This window comes from Dermacentor andersoni, chromosome 2, assembly GCF_023375885.2.
Source record: "Dermacentor andersoni chromosome 2, qqDerAnde1_hic_scaffold, whole genome shotgun sequence".
NCBI lineage: Eukaryota > Metazoa > Arthropoda > Arachnida > Ixodida > Ixodidae > Dermacentor > Dermacentor andersoni.
In genome coordinates, this window is record NC_092815.1 from 176,075,334 (window position 1) to 176,096,526 (window position 21,193).

Below are 21,193 nucleotides of genomic sequence, written 5' to 3' on the forward strand. Positions count from 1 at the left end.
TTATGAACCCCCAGCTCCTAGATACATTTAGACTCCTACTTGAGCATCAAATGAACTGCCCTCCTTGTGCAGCTGGGAAACTGAGAGAACTTCAGTGCGAGCTGAAAACTCCTGAACAACTCTAGGGAAGTGGTGTCCCCACATTCTGAATATGCATATGCAGCGTGCATACAGCAGCAGACTTGTAAAGTGCCATATTTGCTCTACTGTAACATGCCCTCAATGGCAATGCACACCGAATTTTTCATGGCCAGGAATGAAAAATGCAATGCCCTTGATTGTTCCCTCACCAGATTTTCATGGTAAGAGAAAGAAACTGCAGTTTGTTCACGCTTGGAAAAATAAAATTTATGGCATCCGAGCCACACTGAATCAGGCATCACTCATCATCGCCTTCCGAGACTTCTTTATTGCTGCCAGCTGCCCAGAGCATGTCATCTTTGGTTCCATTCATGGCACTTAAGATAGTGCATTGCTTAAATGCTTTGCAGACCGTGGCAGACAGGATTTGCAATTGTGAGGCTGAATGTGGGCACAACTTACTGCAGTTTCAGTTTCTGTTGCAATGTGTGTGTCATGTTACAGTGAATTTTCTAGGAAAAAAATGTAGGGGTTGCAATTAATACAGTACTGACACTGCATTAGATGTCAGTAAAAGAAGTGTTAGTGTCACCATTGTCATGGCACCACTGTCATCATTGTTGCTTCCGTCATCCTCGTCGTCGTGTCACTGACATGGTGTCATTGTCACCATGTCGCATTCTCATCATCGTCTCGTGTTCATAGTGGAGTCGTCCTCCTTGTCATTGTGCCATCATCATCACTGGTGTTATGCTCGTATAGTGGTCATTGTTGTTGGGGAGATATCGTCGTCGTATTGTTGGCAGTCAATTCACGTTGTCATCATCACTTCCAAGCTATCGCTGTCCTCACGTCACTGTCTTTGTCCTTATGCAGTCGCCGTCATTGCAGTTGTCACTGTTGTCATTTTGTCATTGTGTTGTCGTTTCTGTGCCATTCACTTTTTCTTAATCTGTATCCCAAGTCTGAATTTTACCAGAACAAAATAAAATGGCATTGCACTTACTTCCAAAACTGGATGAAAAAAAAAATTGGTCTATGTCCAGACATCCCTCTCTTCTTGTTGTTCTTGAGAAGTGTATGTTTTTAAGAGAGTTCTAGCTGACAGACATGCAACACTGTGATCTCTTAAATTGTCAAACAGAATATTTATTTCAACATTTTCCTCCATGTCGACTTATTAGGGAACCTTGCTTTAGACAAATGTAAAATTGCAACTTTTTTGTGTGTCACAGGTTGTGTCAAGGTTTCAGTGTTGCATACATGCTTCACACATAATCAAATAAAATCACTTTATTCCAGCATCACAATCTGATAAATAAAGATGTTGAGATGCCGGGGACTAAAAGCCAAAAAATGGCTTGGTGAGGCCCACGGTCCTTTTAACTTGGAGCAGATGGACAAGAACATAAATGCAAAGCAAAAATATTGGTTATCATTTATCATGTACACATCAAATGCATTGATGTTAAAGCAAAGTAATACAATGTAACACAAATGTAACTCATAGTAACTCTTACTGCTGAGGATAACGCAAAATGTCTGAATGTTAGCAGCGTCTGCAGACTGCAGTATATCTGGTTTGTGAAGTTCAAAGGTACTTGTGCTCATAATTTAGCACTAAAGAAAACCTCATATGGGGCCTTTTCTCTCCTGTATTCTGGTAATCTGTGTTATGCTGTCTTCTACAGCTGTGCCCTCCCTATTAAATATGCATTCAAATTATGCCAGATGTGAACACTACTAAATTAATGTAGTACAATGTGTTGATGCTCGATGCATGCCTTTGCAGCTGGCGCGGCAGCATGATCCTCCGGAAGGTTCCACGGGAACAGTGGCCCCAACTGCACCTCAAGGTCACAGCTGCAGACGTGCTGGCTGGCAGACGTCGTGACTGGGGACAATCGCGCAAGTGGCATGGCAACTACCTCTCCTTGGTGAGAGATGGGTTATCATGGCCACTTTGCATAATTGCTGCACAGATGCATCTCGCCGCTGATCGCTTCTCATTGCTAAGCCCCGTTTTACATGTGTGGTGTTTATGGCAGGAGCCCAACCAGAAGCACACACTCAAGGAATTTCTTGTTCATGGAACTCCATGTATTTAAAGCATCAATATCATGAAGTGCACTTATGCATGATTTCAATGTAATGAAATTTCACCGATGCCGCAAAGGAATACCAGGACAATAAAGGGAAACTTCCACAGACGCAGATGCTCAAATGGTTGAATTGCATGCGACTGCTTGGTGCACATGATCACGCACTGATTAACGTCATGTTGCACGTAAAGTGTAAGTGCAATACAATCCTATCGTGCCCCACACACTGTATGCTTAAGGTGCAAGTGAAAGCATGCAAGGGTGAGCCAAGAATGATGGTAGCTTGATGAACAGTCTTCCTGCACGAGCAAGGGGAAAAAGAGGTGAGAGGAGCGAGTTTGCGGTAACAGTCAAGTGCAAGCGAGAGTGGGATGGGAAAGGGAGTAGGGGGCAATTTGGGGTGCATGTCTCCTTTTCTAGCGCGGCCAGGGCCGCGCATGGCTGCTAGCATGGCAGAGCATAAGCAGCCTGTGTGTCCTTTTCTTGAGGTAACCTGCCTCACGTGCAAACACTGGGTGAGCTGAGATGCCGTGGCATGGTGGGCTGTCTTCCCACGCATTTAGTACTGGAGGTTGCATAATCTCGAGTTTCAGAGATGCGTTGAAACGAGAGGCAGACGAAGCATTTGCTCTCTACTGCCGGCACTTTTCATGATAGTGTCATCCCACTGCGGACACTGTCAGGTGCCAGGACGGAGTGGACGTGAAAGCACTGCTGGCTTCGCTTAATTCATACCGCCGACGTGAAGATATCATTGACATGGCATGCGACCATATCTTGCGTCACCAACTCTCAAATTCAACAAAATAAATTCTTCCCTTATTCAAATTGGCTTTTTCCGATTGCCTGATAATTCTGAAAAGTTCGCTGCCTTTTCTGTGTAAGAAAAATCCATTGGCGACTGTACTTATTTTCATAAAACGTCAAATTTCAACACAGAATATTGCTATAACGAAGCAAATTGACAGTTTTACTGATTTCATTATATCGAGGTTTAATGTAGTGTTATTCATTGTATAAATTTTATATTCATGTATTTTTACCTGTGCAGACGGCCGAAAATGATGCCTGCCTGCCATACATCACATCTGTCACAGGACTGAGGAGTAAGGACAAGTTCCGCAAGGTCGTCTTCTCCAGCTTTGTGAAAAAGGCAAGTGTGGAATTTTGAGCTACCTAGGCCACAGCCTTCTTCAAGGAGCCCTTCCTAGCATTCAAGGGGCTCTGGAACAGTCTGTGACATTTAGTTATGGCATGGGGGCGTAGTTAACCTACTGGAACTCCCATTTGAGTGCTGATTGTTGTGTAGCGAATACAACTGATGGAGCGACCAAAGGGGAGAGGCTGACACAAAGGGCGATGCGATGCTGGAGTGCTCAGCACAAAGTAAGAAACAGCACGCAAAGGTTGGAATAAGTGACCTGAGCCAGAGATCTATTGGTTTAATAAACAGGCGCGAGTGACATTGGGGCATGTAGTGATGATGATAGCTGTACATACTCTCGAAAGAGGTGAGGCTGTTTCATAACTGAAACCGCCTGCATCACACTGGACTTAATTATTTTCGGGCAATCAGATAGGTGTTCGAAGACGTGCAGTTTTGCAGTTTTAGACCATAATGCGCACAGCTATGTGCTGTGAGACGACCTTCTGATATCTTCACAAACTGTAATGAGTGGCATTACTGAGATTTTTCGTTTATTTATGCACTGCTAACTTTGTGTTTTGCATAATCATAATTTTGCAGAGCCCCTCTTCTCTTTAAGACAAGAAGTGACTCTCCAGTTCAAAGAATACAGCATTGACAGGGTGTCTACCAACTGGGAAAACGTGGAAAACCGGGAATTTTCAGGGATTTTGGGTAGTCTGGAAAAACTCAGGGAATTTGTGCCTCTATCAGGGAAAATTAGCTGCGATTGTATTGAAGGGGTCGAAAGTCACGGTAATGCTGGCTCGAGCAACAGACAGGAATCGTTATTGAATTGTCTTTGACGCCCTGTCGTTGGCTGGAGGAGTTGCCAGTGTATAGTCAACGACCGACTTTCCGGATGCCCGATAATTTCGATGGCTTCACGGCACGACCACGTACCCCATAGAGTCAATATATCAGAACGTCTCAAATTTCGGATGCAAGAAACGTTCTCCGTCCGATTTTCTGGACTTTTTGCCGTGACCGCAGCTCCGAAACGGCTTTAATCAAAGCCACCACCGCTGCCGTTTTGATTACCTCGCCGCCTCGAATCGGCGCTCTCGCACGCAGATCCGCTGGCAGCCAGCCACCACTGCGGCAACGCTAGACCTAGCTGCTTCTATGTTCGCTATTTACCTTCTTGCCGTTGGGTGCCGTGTTTCTCTTTGAAAGAATTCGCTGCTGCCAGCAATGGCACCGACTCCACCTTTGTGGTCCTCACGATTGGCTTAGAAGCTTAGAAAGCACGGCGCGTTGCATATTGCCGGTTCCCGAAAGTCAGCTTCGCCTCTGTACAGGAATGTTACTTGGTGAAGCATGCTCAAAAGTATTGCAGTGAAGCATAACAAGCATTGGAAGGGGCTACTGCCACGGGACACAGTATGTATTCCTTAATTATACATGTGCGCACCCGGTACCTCTTGTGACGGAACGACAACCAATATGCCTAATACATGTACCTACACGCCTTCAGAGCGTTTTTGAATGTGCCTGTGGTGGCTTAAGCCCTTAAGGGCAGTAAATGACATGCATTTATTTTTTCCAACTGGCCGATTTTTCGGACATTTTCGTGACCCCTAGGGAGTTAGAAAAATCGCGCGTGGATTGTGCAACTGACCAAGAAGATGCTTCAAATGTTCCGTGGGGCGAACGAGTGCCAGGAGCAGGACAAGAACAGAACCGACCTACACATTGAGGAATGAACGGGAAAGGAAGCGTGCTGCCGCCGTTTTGAAGGAGCTTGAGCTCAAGAAACAGTGTTGGCTGATGCCGAGGTGCAGGTGTCCCTCATCAAAACTAAAATAAACTCTTTAAAGCAGTGAAACACAACACTGAGGCGTCGTGCGTGGGCTGAGAGTATGTCAGGACAGTTGAGGTTGACTTACGAGCTGTAGAGAGAGCATCTCAATTGTGAAAAAGTTCAGGCCTCATACCACTGCACTCGCTATCAGTTGATAGAAATGGCTCATATTCGAAAATATTAGCTTCTATATACATCTCCTTTTCATTCGTATTTGAGAACGTCCGACTCGATTTGCAATTTTTTTCGAAGACATTTTATTTGCTGCACATTTTACTAACCTCTCCCTTTTATTCTCTTTTCGAATGACATAAACACTTCTCCTTAGTATTAAAATTGGATTAAATAGTTTTTTTCTTAAATTTTTTTATATGTTTACTACAGAGTGACAGCATCAGGCGATATGGTTTCAGCCCGTCTTGACATAAAACATAGTTCTGCATCACTCAGGGAATTTTGCGAAAGCACTCAGGGAAAACCTGGAAAACTCAGGGAATTTAGAAATGTCAACTTGGTAGACACCCTGATTGAGTAAGCACAGGGATCACCTAATGAGAAACATTGCTAAATCAAAAAAGATTGTTATGCATTCAGGCAATGCCTGTGTCAGCACCCTTTTGATAACTTTGCCTGACGAAAGAACAGGTGGCAGTCGAAATGTGGCAGCTTCGGCATTTTTTCCTGCGCCTGGTATCACACCCAGTGGCTGCGGCGTGCGAAAAGCATGGCACTCAAGATCGGTTTTCATTACACTGAAGGAGTCTTCGCTGGCGGCTGCGACATGGACACCACCTGTCACATTTTATTTTGCATGAATGGTAAACCGCCTCTTTCTTGAGTTTGTCGTAGCATATTATTGCATAGGATGGTTCACCGTTGCTGACAGTGGTCCCTTGTTTAAATCGTGCGTTCTTTTCCGAGTGAAATTTGTTGGGAGCCACTACTGTGTGTTTTCTGCAATACCTTCTTCTTCTGCATTCCCACGCTACACAAAATAATCATGCCCTATCAACAAGTCCTGCTGTCTACTACCCTGTGCAGTTGCCAAGTGGGATATATACTTTTCAGGTGTCCACCTTCAGGAAAAACCTGCAAAATGTAGAATTTTGGGGGGATTTGTCAGTTCAGGAAGATTCAGGGGAAGAAAATGGGTTTTCAGCCCGGTTGTCTTGAGTTAGTGTAATTTCTTCCTATGGTGGTTGTGGCGAAGCTACTTATATGCGAGAAGGAAGTGAAGTTTTCAACTCAGCCTATGCAATTCACAAATAACAACGTCTTTCGCTGCTCTTGTGAGTGTAAGCCTGGTCATGTGACTGGAATATCATGAAACATATGAGTCAGTTAAATATGAATCTGTATTCCACGTGATTTACAGCATGCTAGTTGTAGTGGCTGAAAGTTATGGACTGGAGTAGTAATTTGGCAAGCTTCCTTGCGGCCTGAACATCCAGCATCGTAGACTGCCCGAGAAGGTCAATAAAAAAAGACTGGGAAAACGTGTAAAAAATTGGGGGTATTCGAAAGTGGTAATATAATAGACGCCCTGTTTCTTTTACCTCTCTTCAGGTGAACAGGCACAACCAGGCGTCTGACCGTGCACTCGTTGTGACCGACACCTGCATCTACAAGATGGACAACAAGAAATTCAAGTCCCTCCGGTCACCAGTTCCCATCAGTGATGTGAGACTGTCCCCTTTTCTCTCTTTCTCTCTCTTCTTACGTTTTCTCATTGCCACATACCTACTCAATTTGAGTTGCAGCTAGGCACACACTTTCAAGACACTTAAGCGAAAAAAAAGCAATATGGTACTCGGTCACTATAACTGTATCTTTCCTAAACTCATAAAAGGAACGCTTCTGTGGTTTCTTTACCTTTTTATTTCTGTAGTGGTACAGCAGCCCGCTAACACTTGAACATCCTGAGCGTGGTGTACTGTGTATAAATAAAACACAACTGAAGAGAGTGAACTCGTAAATAAATAAATACAGGACACAGAAGTTGAAAAGAAAACTTCAAAGACTTACAATCCAATACAATCGAACAACAAGCTGCTTGTGTTCAGGGGGATGAAACTGAGGGATATTGAATAGACCTGAAATGATTGTTAAAGAAATCGAGGCTGTGGCAAAAAAAGTGTACCGTTTTGGTAGGACATTGGGAAGAAACAAGAATTTAAGTTGAACAAGCGTAGGGAGCTATGTGAATCTTGCCGACAAGGTACTGTACATTCATAGGAGGTCTGAAGCAAGTAAACAATAGACTTCCTACAACTCGGAAAATGGAGGGTGTTGGGAAGGCAACAATGTCTGATCCTATTGGCATATGCAAGCTGGTTTAAATGGCTAGATGCTTTTTAATAAATGGTGCAGGCTGTGTGAAGAAAATGTAACAAGTGGTCGTTGGTCAAGGAATTATCTATGCATACCTGCCAATCCTTCTGAATATTTCATAAAATTTATGAATTAGGGAAAAGTAAATTCTATTCTCGAAAAAGTTTCGCTCATTGGTTTCCAACTCTACCTTGGGAGTTTTCTAATGCTAAATGGGCACCAGTGGGGTACTTGTTTCGAGGAAGTTTATACAGACAAGTTTCTGAAGCAGTCAAAAGGCAAGGGAACGCACTATGACTGGTGAAGCCACACCTTAGAGACTGACTAGGTGCAGGCCTTACTCATTCTTGGAAAGCTGGAGTTTCTTTCACAGTTCTTATTGAACAAATTGTAGTAATATATATTAAAAAAGAGAGAGAAATAAACAATCAGACACGGTTGTAGCTAATCACTCTTCTTTTCTGTGCAGCTCACAGGCATCAGTGTCACTTCTGGCCCAGACCAGCTGGCCATTTTGCACCTGCGCGGCAACAATGATTTGGTCGTCTGTCTGGTCACATCCAACACTGCAGACGGCAACAGAGTCGGGGAGCTCGTCGGTGCTGTCGTACGTCAGTGGCAGAGGTGGGTGGGACATCCGTCTCTGTTTTGTGCATCACAACATTAGGTTTCTATATTTAAGTTTAATTGCAGCTTACTACTTAAATGCTGCTGATTTAGAGCACGCTTCTAGGTAAGAGCGTGCGAATATCTGAAATTTTTTATAGGAATCAAATAGTGCTTGCTATATTCATTTGATATGTGATTTGTCAAGAAGTGATCATTATTTGGTATTGTTGACTATTCGTTTCCATTATAACAAAAGGATAACGACACGCATTGAAGTCTTGAGGGAGAGAGATTGATGCATCTGAGGAGGGCCGTATTTAGTCGAATGTGACGCAACATCGAATGTAGTGCGAGGGTCAACTTTCCATTCACGCTAAATAAAAGAAATAAAAACACTAATGTAATGCGAGATGGACAGAAAAGATATGGCACCTTTATTCAAGGAATCACAATTCGGTAACGAGTTTTCACTTATCATGGACATCTGAGGAGGAACCAGAGCTTTCGTTGGGTGGTATTCTCGAGCTATCACTTTCGGAGATACTTTCACTTACTCGTGAAATTTCACGTGAATCGACACCGAAAGCGTCTCCGACAATGTTTCTGGTGCTGTGGAAAGCTTGCTATCAGTGCCAAAAGCGCTGTCGTCTGTCTGCATAATTTGAGGGGTTTGTTGCAGAGACGAGCCAAGTATCGCGAAAGCAAAACTATCTCTGAATGTGCTCACCAGAGAATCCAGTCGTCTTCCATGCCATCGAGCTTGTTTGAGATTGAGTACTTCTTAAAAAAGACCGCACAATCATTTTATTCGGGTACAGTACCAGACCACTACAAGGTTCGCAGAGCCCTTCCGACTGGCCTCGCATTTAAAGAGGGCCCTCTGCTAGTCCTGCGGTTCGCCGACTCGTTGAGGTCGAGCCACCAAGCCGCGGCAGCGTTTCCCAGCTCCTCGGCCATCAAAATTGCTCGTCTCTCGAAGCGAGTGTCGTACCCAACGTGCCGCGTTGCCATAACGACGCAAATGAATGGAGCTGAAGCGTGAATGGCTGCAGGATACTGCAGAAATGTAACCACAACACCAGTCACAAGCGCAGCGAAAGTGGCGTTGATTGCAACAACAACAAAAAGCTAGTTTTGACTTCAGTAGACTTGTCTATGGATTTGATCGACACGTAAAGGCAGAGACTGCCAACATAACGCTAAGAACCGCGGGATTCGGAATGTTTGTTTTAAAATGGTCAATTTTGTCGTTATTAGAATGTAACGCAAGGGTCGAGTTGAAATAACGAAAATCACTAAAAGAAAACTTGCGTTACAATCGGGTAAGTACGGTGCTTGAGTGATTCTGTTGCTGCAGGAGATCCACAGCTGTTGTGCAAAGGAACCAGAATTCCTGAGAAAAATACACAGGGCAGATAACTTATGCTCAATTATTTCCAGCCATTCAAGAACAATGCTTTGGTTTTCTCGTTTTAGGTAAAGCTATTTACTGTTGAATAAGCAGGCTTGCCATATTTGCATCCCTTTAAATAAATGTGCAGCACTACATGTTGCACACACAAACACATAAAGTTATTTTGCAACACATCTCGTGCAAGGATGTGTCTAATTACTGCCACAAATGCATAAATGCACAACAGTGTTAAGCACTGTTCTTGCCTAATAGAACTTGCCAGCTCTCAAAGCATGGTGCAGACTACAAAGCAGTAATACTCGAATATTTTTTTGATTTCTTATGTGAATGAAGTATGAGTGGTGCTATATTTGCTTGTCAATATGGTATGCTGGCATTTGCATCTGACATCACTGGAAATTCTTTGATTGAGATGTCAATATCAATAAATGTTTGCAGGTGTATTAATTCATGTATTAACAATGTATTCAAAATGCTTGCTGCCAAATACAATAGAGGCAAGGGCCTTTGTCAAGCCACTGGAACAGTGGCTTTTTACCTTCGTGTTGGCATTTGTACTTTTCTTTTTTGTAAGAATGAATGAATGACTTAAACTTGAGTACTTCAACTAAAGAAAGAAAGAAAAGATATGCCTAGGTCCTCACATGGAGGCTGATGTGGATTTGATTCTCGCTGCTTGATAAAAACTCCGTTAAATCAGTAGCATGAAGGATTGAGTTAGTTGCTTTTACTTATGACGTTTAGTGTGCAGTGCAAACTGGTACACGGAGAAAAGAACAAACAAAAGCACATGTTGTCACTGCTTTTCTCTCTCTCTCTCTCTCTCTTTTTCTTTTTTTGGTCCCCGTTCACGCTGTATATTTGAGATTGTTTATACGCTACCCAAAAGGGTCCATGTGAGGACCCCATCGTATTTTCTCTTCTCTTCGGCATATCTCTCATTCCATTACACTGTGCGGCATCCGTACTTTGCAGGTCTCAGAAACGGGACCTACGTGTCATGGTGGCCACACAGCTGCAGTGTATGCTGGGTAACAAGGCCCGCACCGTGTCAGTGGAGAGCACATCCAGCGTCTCGCAGCCAACTTTCAAGAAGGCGCCCAACAACGCCCTTGTGCTCCTCTGGCCCAAGGACAGGGCGTCTGCTTAACAAGCAAGGCCCGTGGGATGCATTTGTCTCCTTGCTTCTTCAGCGACAGACGGGCCTGCCAATACATGGCGTGTGCTAAATAATTCTGCAAGTAGGATTCTCCACATGCCTTCAATGCCATCACCAATGATGCGGCACTCGTACTCCAAATTTAAATGATAAGGAATACCCTTGAATAAGCCTTGCTAGGACTTTACAACATCAATTATGAGTTCGCCACTGTCCTTATAATTAATGTAACATAAGGTATTAGAAAAGAAAAAGTTAGTATGATCACTGTGGATTCTCATAAAATATGGTTGGAGGATCAGCACTATGAATGGAGGTAAGCAGAGCTATTCATTACATGTCAACTTTGGTTTTACATAACTGCATTAAGAAAGATAACTACGGATTTGAAAATCTGTCATGTAGGCTCAGTTGTTTTGAATGACAACCGTAAGCATAAAAAGAAAAACAAAGGGGGGAGGTATCATCTGCAACCACCACCCCATCTTTAATAAAGACATGCTGACTTCCTCCATTAATGGGACCAGCGGATTCGAAAACGAAAGCAAAGCGCCGACTTCCAAATAAGGTGTTACTTTAATGCAATGCACATATGCGTGAGGCGGCATGCCTATATTTACAGACAACTTACTGTGGCAGTAAAGGTAAAGCCACAGAGATGAAGCTTTTGCGCCTGTGTTTACTGTGCCAAGCATTCCGGCAGTGTTTGACGGCGCGTTTAGTTTCTTGGAATAGATACTGAACCAGCGTGGCTTCCCCATGCAACGGTTTTGCATTTGCCTAAACGCAGAAGTGAGAAGCAGGAAAATAATTTAAATTTAACACTCATGGGTGTACTTTAGCTTATTTTGCTGTTGTAAATAAAATGCTTATGCTTTCTCTTCCCCTGCTTAAGCTAACGCAAAGGAAGATGTGGGACTTTCTTCGGGAACGCTCTTGCGTGCGCTTTGCCTTGGTAGCTTTCACTTCATTGCCGCAGGAAGTAGTCTGCGAGTATAGCATGCGTGCGGTATCCCAACACAACTGTGCAGAGAGTGCCAGTTTTCATGTGTGCGGCACATTGAATTGAAATCATTGTTAGAAATCAGCACTTTGTCCACTTTGAATGTGCGCTAGTGATACACCAGTTACACTAGAGACGTTGCAAGCATGTGGAAAAATCCTACTTGTGGAATTTTGTAAATCGTCTACTAAAAGAACACTGAGCACACAGTGACCAAGCTGACAAAGTGCGAAACTTGTATCCTAGGTTTATATACATTGTTGCTCTCTCATTATATAGATATATATATATTTGTTTCTTTTCCGACACTGCTTGTAAGTGACGTTTATGCTACAGACAGCAATAGAGCTATTGGTGAGTTGTTTTGTGACTGCAGAGTTCTTTAATGTTAGAATGTTAATTCAGCCCCAGTCTAAAAGCCACTTTATGTGCTTTAATTGTCATTCTTTTCGTAAGACGAACAAGTGCAGCGCGCACCTGTGGATGATCAGTACGTCCCACACACACCACAAATGTGGAGCGACTTTTTTTTTTCCATTTCTGCAACTTGAACAACCATGATCATGAGGAACTGTGCTCAACGTTACCACTCTGGGATTTCCTCCTCTGCTTTCCTTCTTGTTATTAAATGGGGGAAAAAACGCCCAGTATATTCTCTCCTACTGTATCAGTGCACTACGAATACCCGGCGAATGCGACAGTACTGTATTTCCAGCCATCACGAACTTTCAGTATAAGCGGCACCGAAACCCTCTGCCAACTTTCTTGTTACTGCTGGCTAAACTTCAATCTCCAGGTTTCTGGTGCTATCGGCAAAAACGTTGTCATCTCTTGCCTTGGCTACTAAGTCACCAGTGTCCACGACGTTCCTGCTGTCATCGAGACACAAGCTACATCCCACATATTCTCCTGCCCATCAAAAGTAAATTTTATATCGTAGAACAAACTTAGCCACGACAAACACATTTTAACAAAATGATTTTGTGGCCAGCTCTGTGGTCCCATTTGCAGGCTCTTTGTACTTCCTTTCAGAACGGAAAAGTTATCGTTCGTGCCATTGGTCATGGCTTCTTTCTCTTGTCTGCAGCGATGGTTTGACTATAAATAATGGTGTATAAGCTAATGGTAACAAAATGCTTAAAGGGCCCCTCACCAGGCCTGGCTATTTTGAGCTGACAAGTGCAGTATGTACAATGCATGCTAACGATTGTCTGCTAATTATTACATCCCTACACACTGTGGAAAGAGCTTGAATTTGAAACCGAATGGCCTTTGCCCTTGTCCTCGTGGGTGCCGCGCTCCATGTACATGGCCGTGCTGTGACATCAATTGTAGTGGAACACAACTTCGAGAATTATTCAACACATCAGTTATTTGTTTAATCTCTTGCTTCAGTAGGCGAATTAAAGTTTAGAGAAATAGTAAAACATAGAAACTGAATGTCTGCGTGTTCTTGTTTTACTTCGTATTGTAGCAAGAGAGATGTACTTCTGTTTCATGCGTGATCGTGCGCTTTCATCCTCTCACGTCTGCTTCAGTCCTCGTGATTGTGGCACTGACTTATACCGCTAATCAGGTGTTCTATTGCAGTGCGTGCAAAATCATCCGCTGTGCAAAACAAGCAAACACAGCAGCTCGCGCACAGGGCCATACCCAGAAGTGCACCACTCAGCAAAAACGCGAGAGAGAGAAAAATAAAAAAGGCGAGGCCGATGACGTGTTCATCACGCGATCTTAAGCTCCAGTCTGGGAGAACTGAGGGAAGGGATTTCGCATTGCGGAGGATAGACGAGACAAGTGGAGAGGGTGTCTTTGTGAGCAGTGGCACTCCCATCCTGAAATCGTCGGCTCACGGCACTTCAGATATTTCCATATCTGCTATTGATGAACTAATTTGAAATTTTTTTGCATCAGAGCACTCCTTAGAGGGCATGTAACAACTAAAATTTGCTATGTGGCCTGGTGAGGGGCCCTTTAATAACAGCCTGACAGCATGTTGGTGCCTCCCTCCTTGCCACCTGTATTAGCTCCTTTAACCTTGGCATTTCCATGTTGTACAGCTGTACGGAGACAGTTGTGTGTGTGAACAGAATTAGCATTGCTAGCTTCACTTGGATTGGGACAACACCTTGTTTTTGAGGCAGCACGTTGTGGCAAGGTCCCAAGTTGCACTATACAGCTTCTAGCAGCTTGTAGCTTTTTGCATCAAACTTACGGGACCTGTATGGCTATATCTTCACATCGCGTATACCGGATGTTGCATTCGTAGGAGAGCTCTGGTGTAAATAACTCTTGTGGCTGAATCTTGGGCTAGATTGCACTCAAATTCTTGCCCAGACATGGTGTTTCGCCTGGCAGCAGGTTTAGGTGTAGGTGGTATTAACTTCCTGTTTCATCCAGAATAAGTGCAGGCGCGCATGTGGCATTTCCGGACAAGAAGTCCGACTTTTCTTGGTGTAAGAAACAGTGGGTGCATCTGTTACTAAAAGGATAAAACCATGGCGGGCGTTAATATGCCCTTCTGTGATTTTAGCGGCATTGTTTCTTTCACTGAGAAAAAGCTACTTTTTTTCGTTCAGCACTGCTGCTGATGATGCGAGTTTGCAACTTATACTAGACAAAACAGGCGGGTAGTGCATCTAAAGGTTGTATTAAAATTCACCTCGCAATGCCACCTCTGTGCAAAACCTTGATGCTAACAGAAAAGCAGTTTTACTCGGAAGAGCCTTTTGAGCTTCATTGATAAAATATTTGATACATGAAACAAGTGCATTGTACAATGAGATAGCTATCATTGAACAGAGGAAATGTCAGTCTTTGTGATAGATTTGTGCTTTAACATGCATTTCGAGATTCCAGGGCAATGCGACGAGTATATGCTTGCTTCATACTATTTGTGTACATGTTAGACGACTGAGTGCCGAAGATGGAAGTGTGTTCTAGTTCATTGCAAAGGTAGAGGAAGGCAGAAGGTTCAGTTGTGTCATAGAGAAGCACATAGAATAATTCAATGAGTAATCACCTCAAGCAACTCTCACTGGATCTTTATTATCCTAACTTTTGGTGCTAAATGTCCTGTCATTCCGAAAATATTGGGGTTCCTACACAACACTGTAAATAGTACTGTTGTTTAGTGTGCTGCTGAGTGTTTTGTTTTATTTTTTATATACACGAGACTGTCCAAATGAGTGCCTTTAAGCACACTGTTGCAGCGTGCCTTAGTCAACTATGTGAGCTTGTGGCTTTTTAATGCAAGTTTGGTAGCAATGTTAAATGGGGGGGGGGTATGCAAGCATGAAACACAATTTTTGTCACTGTTTCATGACCAATATTTTCTTCTTTTGAAGATTTTCTTGTAGTTTTAACCGTGCGTTGTATACCATATTTGTGCTGAACAAAGTATTTCTACACGTAGCTGTATAAAGGTATAAAGTACTGCAATGACATGTACAAGTCATAGTTGTAGGTATTGTTTTGGTGACGCTGTGGAATGCTTCAAGCTATGCAAAGTGAGGGTCGAGTGTCTGTTGTTGAGTGAGTATGCATGGAAACAGGCTCGTAGCAGGCATAGAACAAACTGAGCTACTAACTAAACAAATAAAACCTTTAGTAAACCTTTTCTTTATGGAGAAATGGACGTGACAACAGCTGCGCTTTAGTGATAAGCTTTTCCAGTCAATAAAATTTTATGCACAGCAGTACCCATGAACAAATAGTTGAACCTTGTTACAACACTCATATTAGACAAAGAATGCTCTCATTATATTCAATATTAGTTATAAGCATATGTTCATTGCATGCTGATATCGGTGAGAAAATGTCATACTTCATTATTCCTGACAATTTGTTCTATCCATGTTTGTTATATCAACATTCAACTGTGTAACAGTTCCTAATCCTGGAATGGATTAGCATAGTCGACACTCGTGTTTTCGAGTACCATTGTTTGCTTGAATCTTGACACAAAATTGGAAGAGCTCAAAATCTGAATTCAGCATGTATTCGCATGAAAATCTTTTGTTTCTATGCAGACAAATATTTTTGGATGTTGTGTGTAGCAGTTATAGCTTGGGTCCAAAGTTGTGCTCGTCTGGTGCTACATGTGATGCTGACGAAAGGACAAGTTGAGAATGCAAAAGGCTGCAGTGTGTTACATCGAGGTTACGAAAAAAAAAAAAAAAAAAACTTTTGTGAAGAACAGTCTGTCTGCTTTGAGCGCTTTGTGCCTTTTCAACTATGCACTTGTACCATTTTTCTAGCTCTGTGATGCTGTCATGCTGCCTACTAATGTTTCGTAAATTTGGATGCTGTTGGTTTTCGTGTTGTTGATCAGCAGCCAATATTTATCTGCCCTGTTGTAAATAAAGAACGATTTGCACAATTGCCAGGAGACTTTAAGTAGTATGCTTGCACTGATACGTAGCAATTTTCTTACTTGTTGGTTTGATATAATAGTTTCATCGTGCTTTGAAAAGAACAAAAATTATGCAGATCTGACGCACATTTTGAAATCTACGTGAAGCAAACCTTTTGTGTAGCTGTTAATTAAATGTAACAAAACTTCCGCAACGTGTTTTGCAGCATAACGATTATGTGCCTGCCTGGCAAATCGGCAGGACCCAGAAACCCCCACCACATGACCCACATTATGCACATGACCGCAAATTACACCATCTCCAGGATTGGTCCACTGTTGACCACACCACCAATGGGATCGGCCCAGTTTACTAATGTGCAATTTCCGGGCCGGCCCACCTTACTCAGCAAGAAACCGACTGAACCACACCCTGGGAAAGAAGGCATAGAAAGCTTCGCTTCAATAAAGGAATTATGCATTCGAAGGTGTATATTTGTTGCACTGAGGATATTTAGGTACCAGAGTTGCGGAGTGGGTCCCTCCATCCCAATCCCACTCAATTCCCGGCAGTGAAGAGGTTCCGTAATTCCATTCCTTTTAGCTACTCAGAATGGTGAGACTCTGACCATTCCCACTGCTGGAATGGCTGATCAGATCCATTCTATTCCTCCTATTCCACTAAATGAGTGCTTTCTCTATAATTGCCGACCACTTGTGCTTTTCTGTCTCTACTAACTAAACATTCATTTTTGAAGTCCAGAAACATTACAAGCAATGTTACGTATAGAATTGTATGACACAAGAAACATGCTTTGCGGCCTATTATCCTTGCAGCACATTGTTGCGTCTACTCTCCAAAATCTGTTGTTGAAAAAAAGCATATCTTGTCAGTTTCGGTTTTGATAACAGTTTCTATACCTGTGTGAAAACGATCGCGAGTCCTTGGAAGGAAGCGGGTCAATTCCACGAGAGATCGAAACAGATGTTACAGTTAAACCTCGATGTAAAGAAGTAGGTAAACTAGGCAATTTGGCTTAGTTGTGCCGAAATTTCGTTGTATTAAAATTCGAGCTTTTATGCAAATAAGTACAGTCGCCGATCGATTTTTCTTGCACTCGAAGGGGCCGTAGAATTTTACGAATTGTCGAGCAATTGAAGAGCGCAAGTTTGAATGAGAAAACAATTCATTTCGATGAATTTGGGAGTCGGCGACGAGTCATACGGCTTGCCACGCCGACGATATCTTTGCATCGGCGGAACGAATTAAGCGAAGCCAGCCACGCTTTCGCGTGCGCACCGCCCCCGTGGCTGATAGCGTCGCCCGCATTAGGACGACGCTATCGTGAAAGGCGCCGGCAGCAGGGAGCGAATGCTCAGTCTGCCTCTCGCTCCAACGGGTCACCGAAACTCGCGCAACCTCCAATACTAAACGCGCGGGAAGACGGCTTAAATGGTACGCCGTCTCGGCACGCCCACTCTTTACACACGCGCACACACGCGGCAGCTCATTAAGCAGCGTGCGCGGCTGCGTATGCGCTCAGCTACGCTTTTACAGCCATGCGCAGCCACGACCGAGAAGCGCGCCAGAAATCGCGAGCACGCCAACTATAACCCCTCCCCACTCTCATGGCGAGCTCCCTCCCCTTCTCTCCCTCTGCTCGAGCGGGAAGGGGACACTCGTGAAGCCACTATCTTGTATCCTCGCACACTTTCACCCACACATAACGCACAAAGTTCGGGGGGCGTGATAGAAGGTTATCTCGCATGGACTTCATACCAAATGCGGTTCCACTTAGGCGGTCGCTCTTGTAGCGCCGCGTGCGATTTGAGAGATGCATTTGCAAGCAGCCGCTTGTAATTCATTCATTTAACTCTATGCTCTTTATGAAAGGCAAAGATAACTCGAATGCATCTTTACTTTGGAACAAATTCACTGGCGTGAGGATTAAATTACTTAATATGGCGTGTGGATTAAATTACTTGGCTCTGGGATTAAATGTGTGGCACCGTGCTCCCGGACAACAGCAGCCAAAAGGGATGGTTTCCGCTGGTGCAAAAAATGAACACAAAAGTGTGAATTCATTTTCACACCAGATGCAGTCAACCAGTGTTTAAAATGTTTCAATTAATATGGTAAGTTTAGTGGCAGCAGTTTTGGCAAGAGACAAAACACGTTTATAGCGAGCCACGTCCAGTCGATCTGCATAGCTATATAAACATACCATGCCTTGCACATGGTTGATCAACAGCTCCCACTCCTTCCTTTTTTCAATTAAGCACTCAAGCACTCTCAAGTGCATGAGTCGTTTGGACATTCTTGAGCTTGCCTTGCAGTTTGGTCATTTCAGATGTCGACTGTATTACTTTGCTGTTTTCTGCCCATAGGTTGCGAAGAGAATTAAGCTTGATGCTTTAATTACGACTCGTCCAACTCAGTCACATGAGTTCTTCCTGTGTCTGGTTGCAGAGAACAGCCACTTTACTGACTCACAATTCTTTGTGCAAAAGCTCATAGAATTGAAATTTGGGTTTGAAGTGGCTCGCAGCGCCGTCACTTACGTTGGTGACACGGCTTTGTGGGGAGACTTCACGCACTCGTGCATCTTGCTTGATGCGAAGCAAGAATTGGCTGCATTGCGAGGCATTTCGTCGCTTATATCAGCATAACTGCATGTTGTTTTTCTGTTGCTTACAACATAGGTGAAAAGTGGCACTTGTTTTTTGCACTAGTGGTAGAATCGAATCTCATTTGAAACAATGCCACTCCAGTTTTCTGCGAAGTCAAAATGCACAACAAGGGATGCTTGCCACTCACATTGTTTTGCTTCACAAATGGCTGTAGCCTGTGTCTGCCATATATAGTCATGCAGGACCAATTAACTTGGAGATCCACTTAGCTAGTTCCTTCATGGATGAAGTCGGCTGTGATGTTTTCTTTGCAGTGTCTCCATTTTTCCGCATCGCATATGCGACCTCAGCCTCATGTGTGTTCTCATAGTTATTCCATCACTCATAGGACACAGTTCACAGTCACGATAGCATTTCATTGCTGGTGAGGAGCAGACAAACAGCTTTTTAAGTCCTTGATTTTATAGGCATCAACCATCAAACTTTCAGTGCAGAAACAGAATTCGGTGTTAGCACAGTATATGCAAAGGCACACTTGAAAATGTCTGGAAAATAGAACTCGTCTCAAAGTTCCTTTTACGTCAGTATATACCCAACTCATATGGCTTTAAGAAGAAACTAACCTCCTCATAAACGTTACTTTCAGCATTCTCGATGCTCTTATGACAATTTTTAAAAAATTCAGCACCACTGTGGCGCACAACTAGCCGAAAATCATTCGCCTCCATCGAATACTGTGGACCGTCCGCGGGAGCCAAGGAGAAAGAGCGTGCCGTGCGCAGCGCACGCAGCTGGCGCGCGAGGAGAATCGAGGAGGAAAGCGTCGAAGGGAGGAGAGTCTCTACTTTCAAATTATGAAGGTTCCATCCACGTTGGGCCGAAGTCGTTTATTTGTTGGGTAGCAGTACGTGCCCTGATCTGCGTACACGGGTCAGTTAGGTGGACCTGTGTCGCCACTCACGGCATGCAGAGAAAAAGCCAAAATAAAACCACCTAGCTTCCTTTCATTATATTAACGCAACAGCGTTAAGGAGCTCGTGTCACAGAAAAGCCGGTGTCGTCAGCCGTGAGCGAAAACTCCCGGAAGGCAATTCATAGATAAAAAACAACTTGCAAGATGGGCTCGGTGGGAATCAAACCAGGGTCTCCGGAGTGTGAGACGGAGATGCTAACACTCGGGCATGAGTTTTTTTTTTTCTATATTACACTCAGCCATGAGTTCGATGGTTCAAAGTGGGACGTTCGATGGTTCAAAGCGGGACAAAAGCGCCCCTAGTGAATGCGGTGTTGTTTAGAAACGTGCCGTAGAAAGTTATACTGCGGTGTATAGGTAATTATGAGCAGGTAAATTACAGAAGTCACAGTTAAACGAGTAGCGAAGTACATTTCCGCTACATTTCTTCTGCGCTTGGCGCACATGCAGAGCCACCTTGCGGCAAACACAGAAGACCCCCTTTTCGCAATGTGCGGCGCTGCCCCGACAGGTGGCGCGCCACTCGCCCGCTTCTCCCCTTCGTCTCGTTTGAGTGCATTGGGGCCGTGCAGGGACCGGTGCGAGGATGCCCCAATACCCTTGCGTTTAATAAGTTTTCTCGCTCTCCCCTTCTAACTTCCAGCGTGCGTCACTCGAACCCTTGTATCGTGTTTAGGCGACGCGGCTCCTCTTTCTGCTCACAGCGCGATTCCTAGGTGCAGCTTATTTTGTTATAGTGCTATCTTGACACGGACAACAGAAGGCACATCTGACACACACAGCGTACATGTACATGGTGTACATGTCTGTGAATAATGAGTCACTGGTTCCCAGTTTATGTATCTTAGTTTATTTTTCCAAAATTCTACACGTGCTGTGTGACGGGTCGAGGGTGTATATATAGCAACGAGAACGAGAAATAAATCTGTTGTTGTTCCGTGTCAAGCTTGCGCAATAACAAAATAAGATATGCCGTACCAACAAGCCCCTATTGCTATCCTCGATCATCGACTACAGGTGCAGCGTCGTATCGCTGCGCCGTAGCGCGTATGGTGGGAAAGCGTCCCCTGCAACGACGTGTGCCGTGCTGCTGGCGAGGAGTCATGCGTCTGCGTGGTGCTCCCAAGTGAGATAGAGGACGATCCCATCGAGGCGTCAGCCCCATGATCGCGTCCGCCTTCATGGCGCGTCGCGCGGCCCGGCTGTCCGTGCCGATCACGACGTTTGGCTCGCGTAGATCGTTTCTCCCTCCGAGACACCGAGTTCTTTGGTTCGTTCCGCTTGCTCGGGCGCACGTTTCGTTGCCGCTCCGAACGCTGCGTTGCTCGGCGCTCAACGCGTGATTGGTGGGTGCAAAGTCCGATGCGGGGCGCCTCGTAAGTTGTGCTGTGGACGAAGTGTTGTATATGAAAACTATGTCTTTGTGTGACTCAAGAGCATGCCGAGCGAATGAGTGGGCGTGCGAACGGGGTGCGATCACGCTATCGCGTTCCACTCTTGAAGGCGAAGCTTAATTAGGGTCTTCCAATTTTTGGCATATGTATAC

At 44.1% G+C, this 21,193-nt stretch overlaps 1 protein-coding gene across 1 annotated transcript in view; it reads left to right on the plus strand.

Annotated features, from left to right (window-relative positions):
* Positions 1-16,074, plus strand: part of Myo31DF (Unconventional myosin ID) — a 103,781-nt gene extending 87,707 nt beyond the window's left edge. Inside the window, exons 18-22 of the mRNA XM_050187229.3 lie at positions 1,874-2,018; positions 3,235-3,336; positions 6,740-6,853; positions 7,974-8,128; positions 10,503-16,074. Coding sequence (XP_050043186.1) covers positions 1,874-2,018; positions 3,235-3,336; positions 6,740-6,853; positions 7,974-8,128; positions 10,503-10,677 — 691 coding nt within the window. The 3' untranslated portion in view covers positions 10,678-16,074. The remainder of the gene's footprint in view (positions 1-1,873; positions 2,019-3,234; positions 3,337-6,739; positions 6,854-7,973; positions 8,129-10,502) is intronic.
* The last annotated feature ends 5,119 nt before the right edge of the window (positions 16,075-21,193 follow it).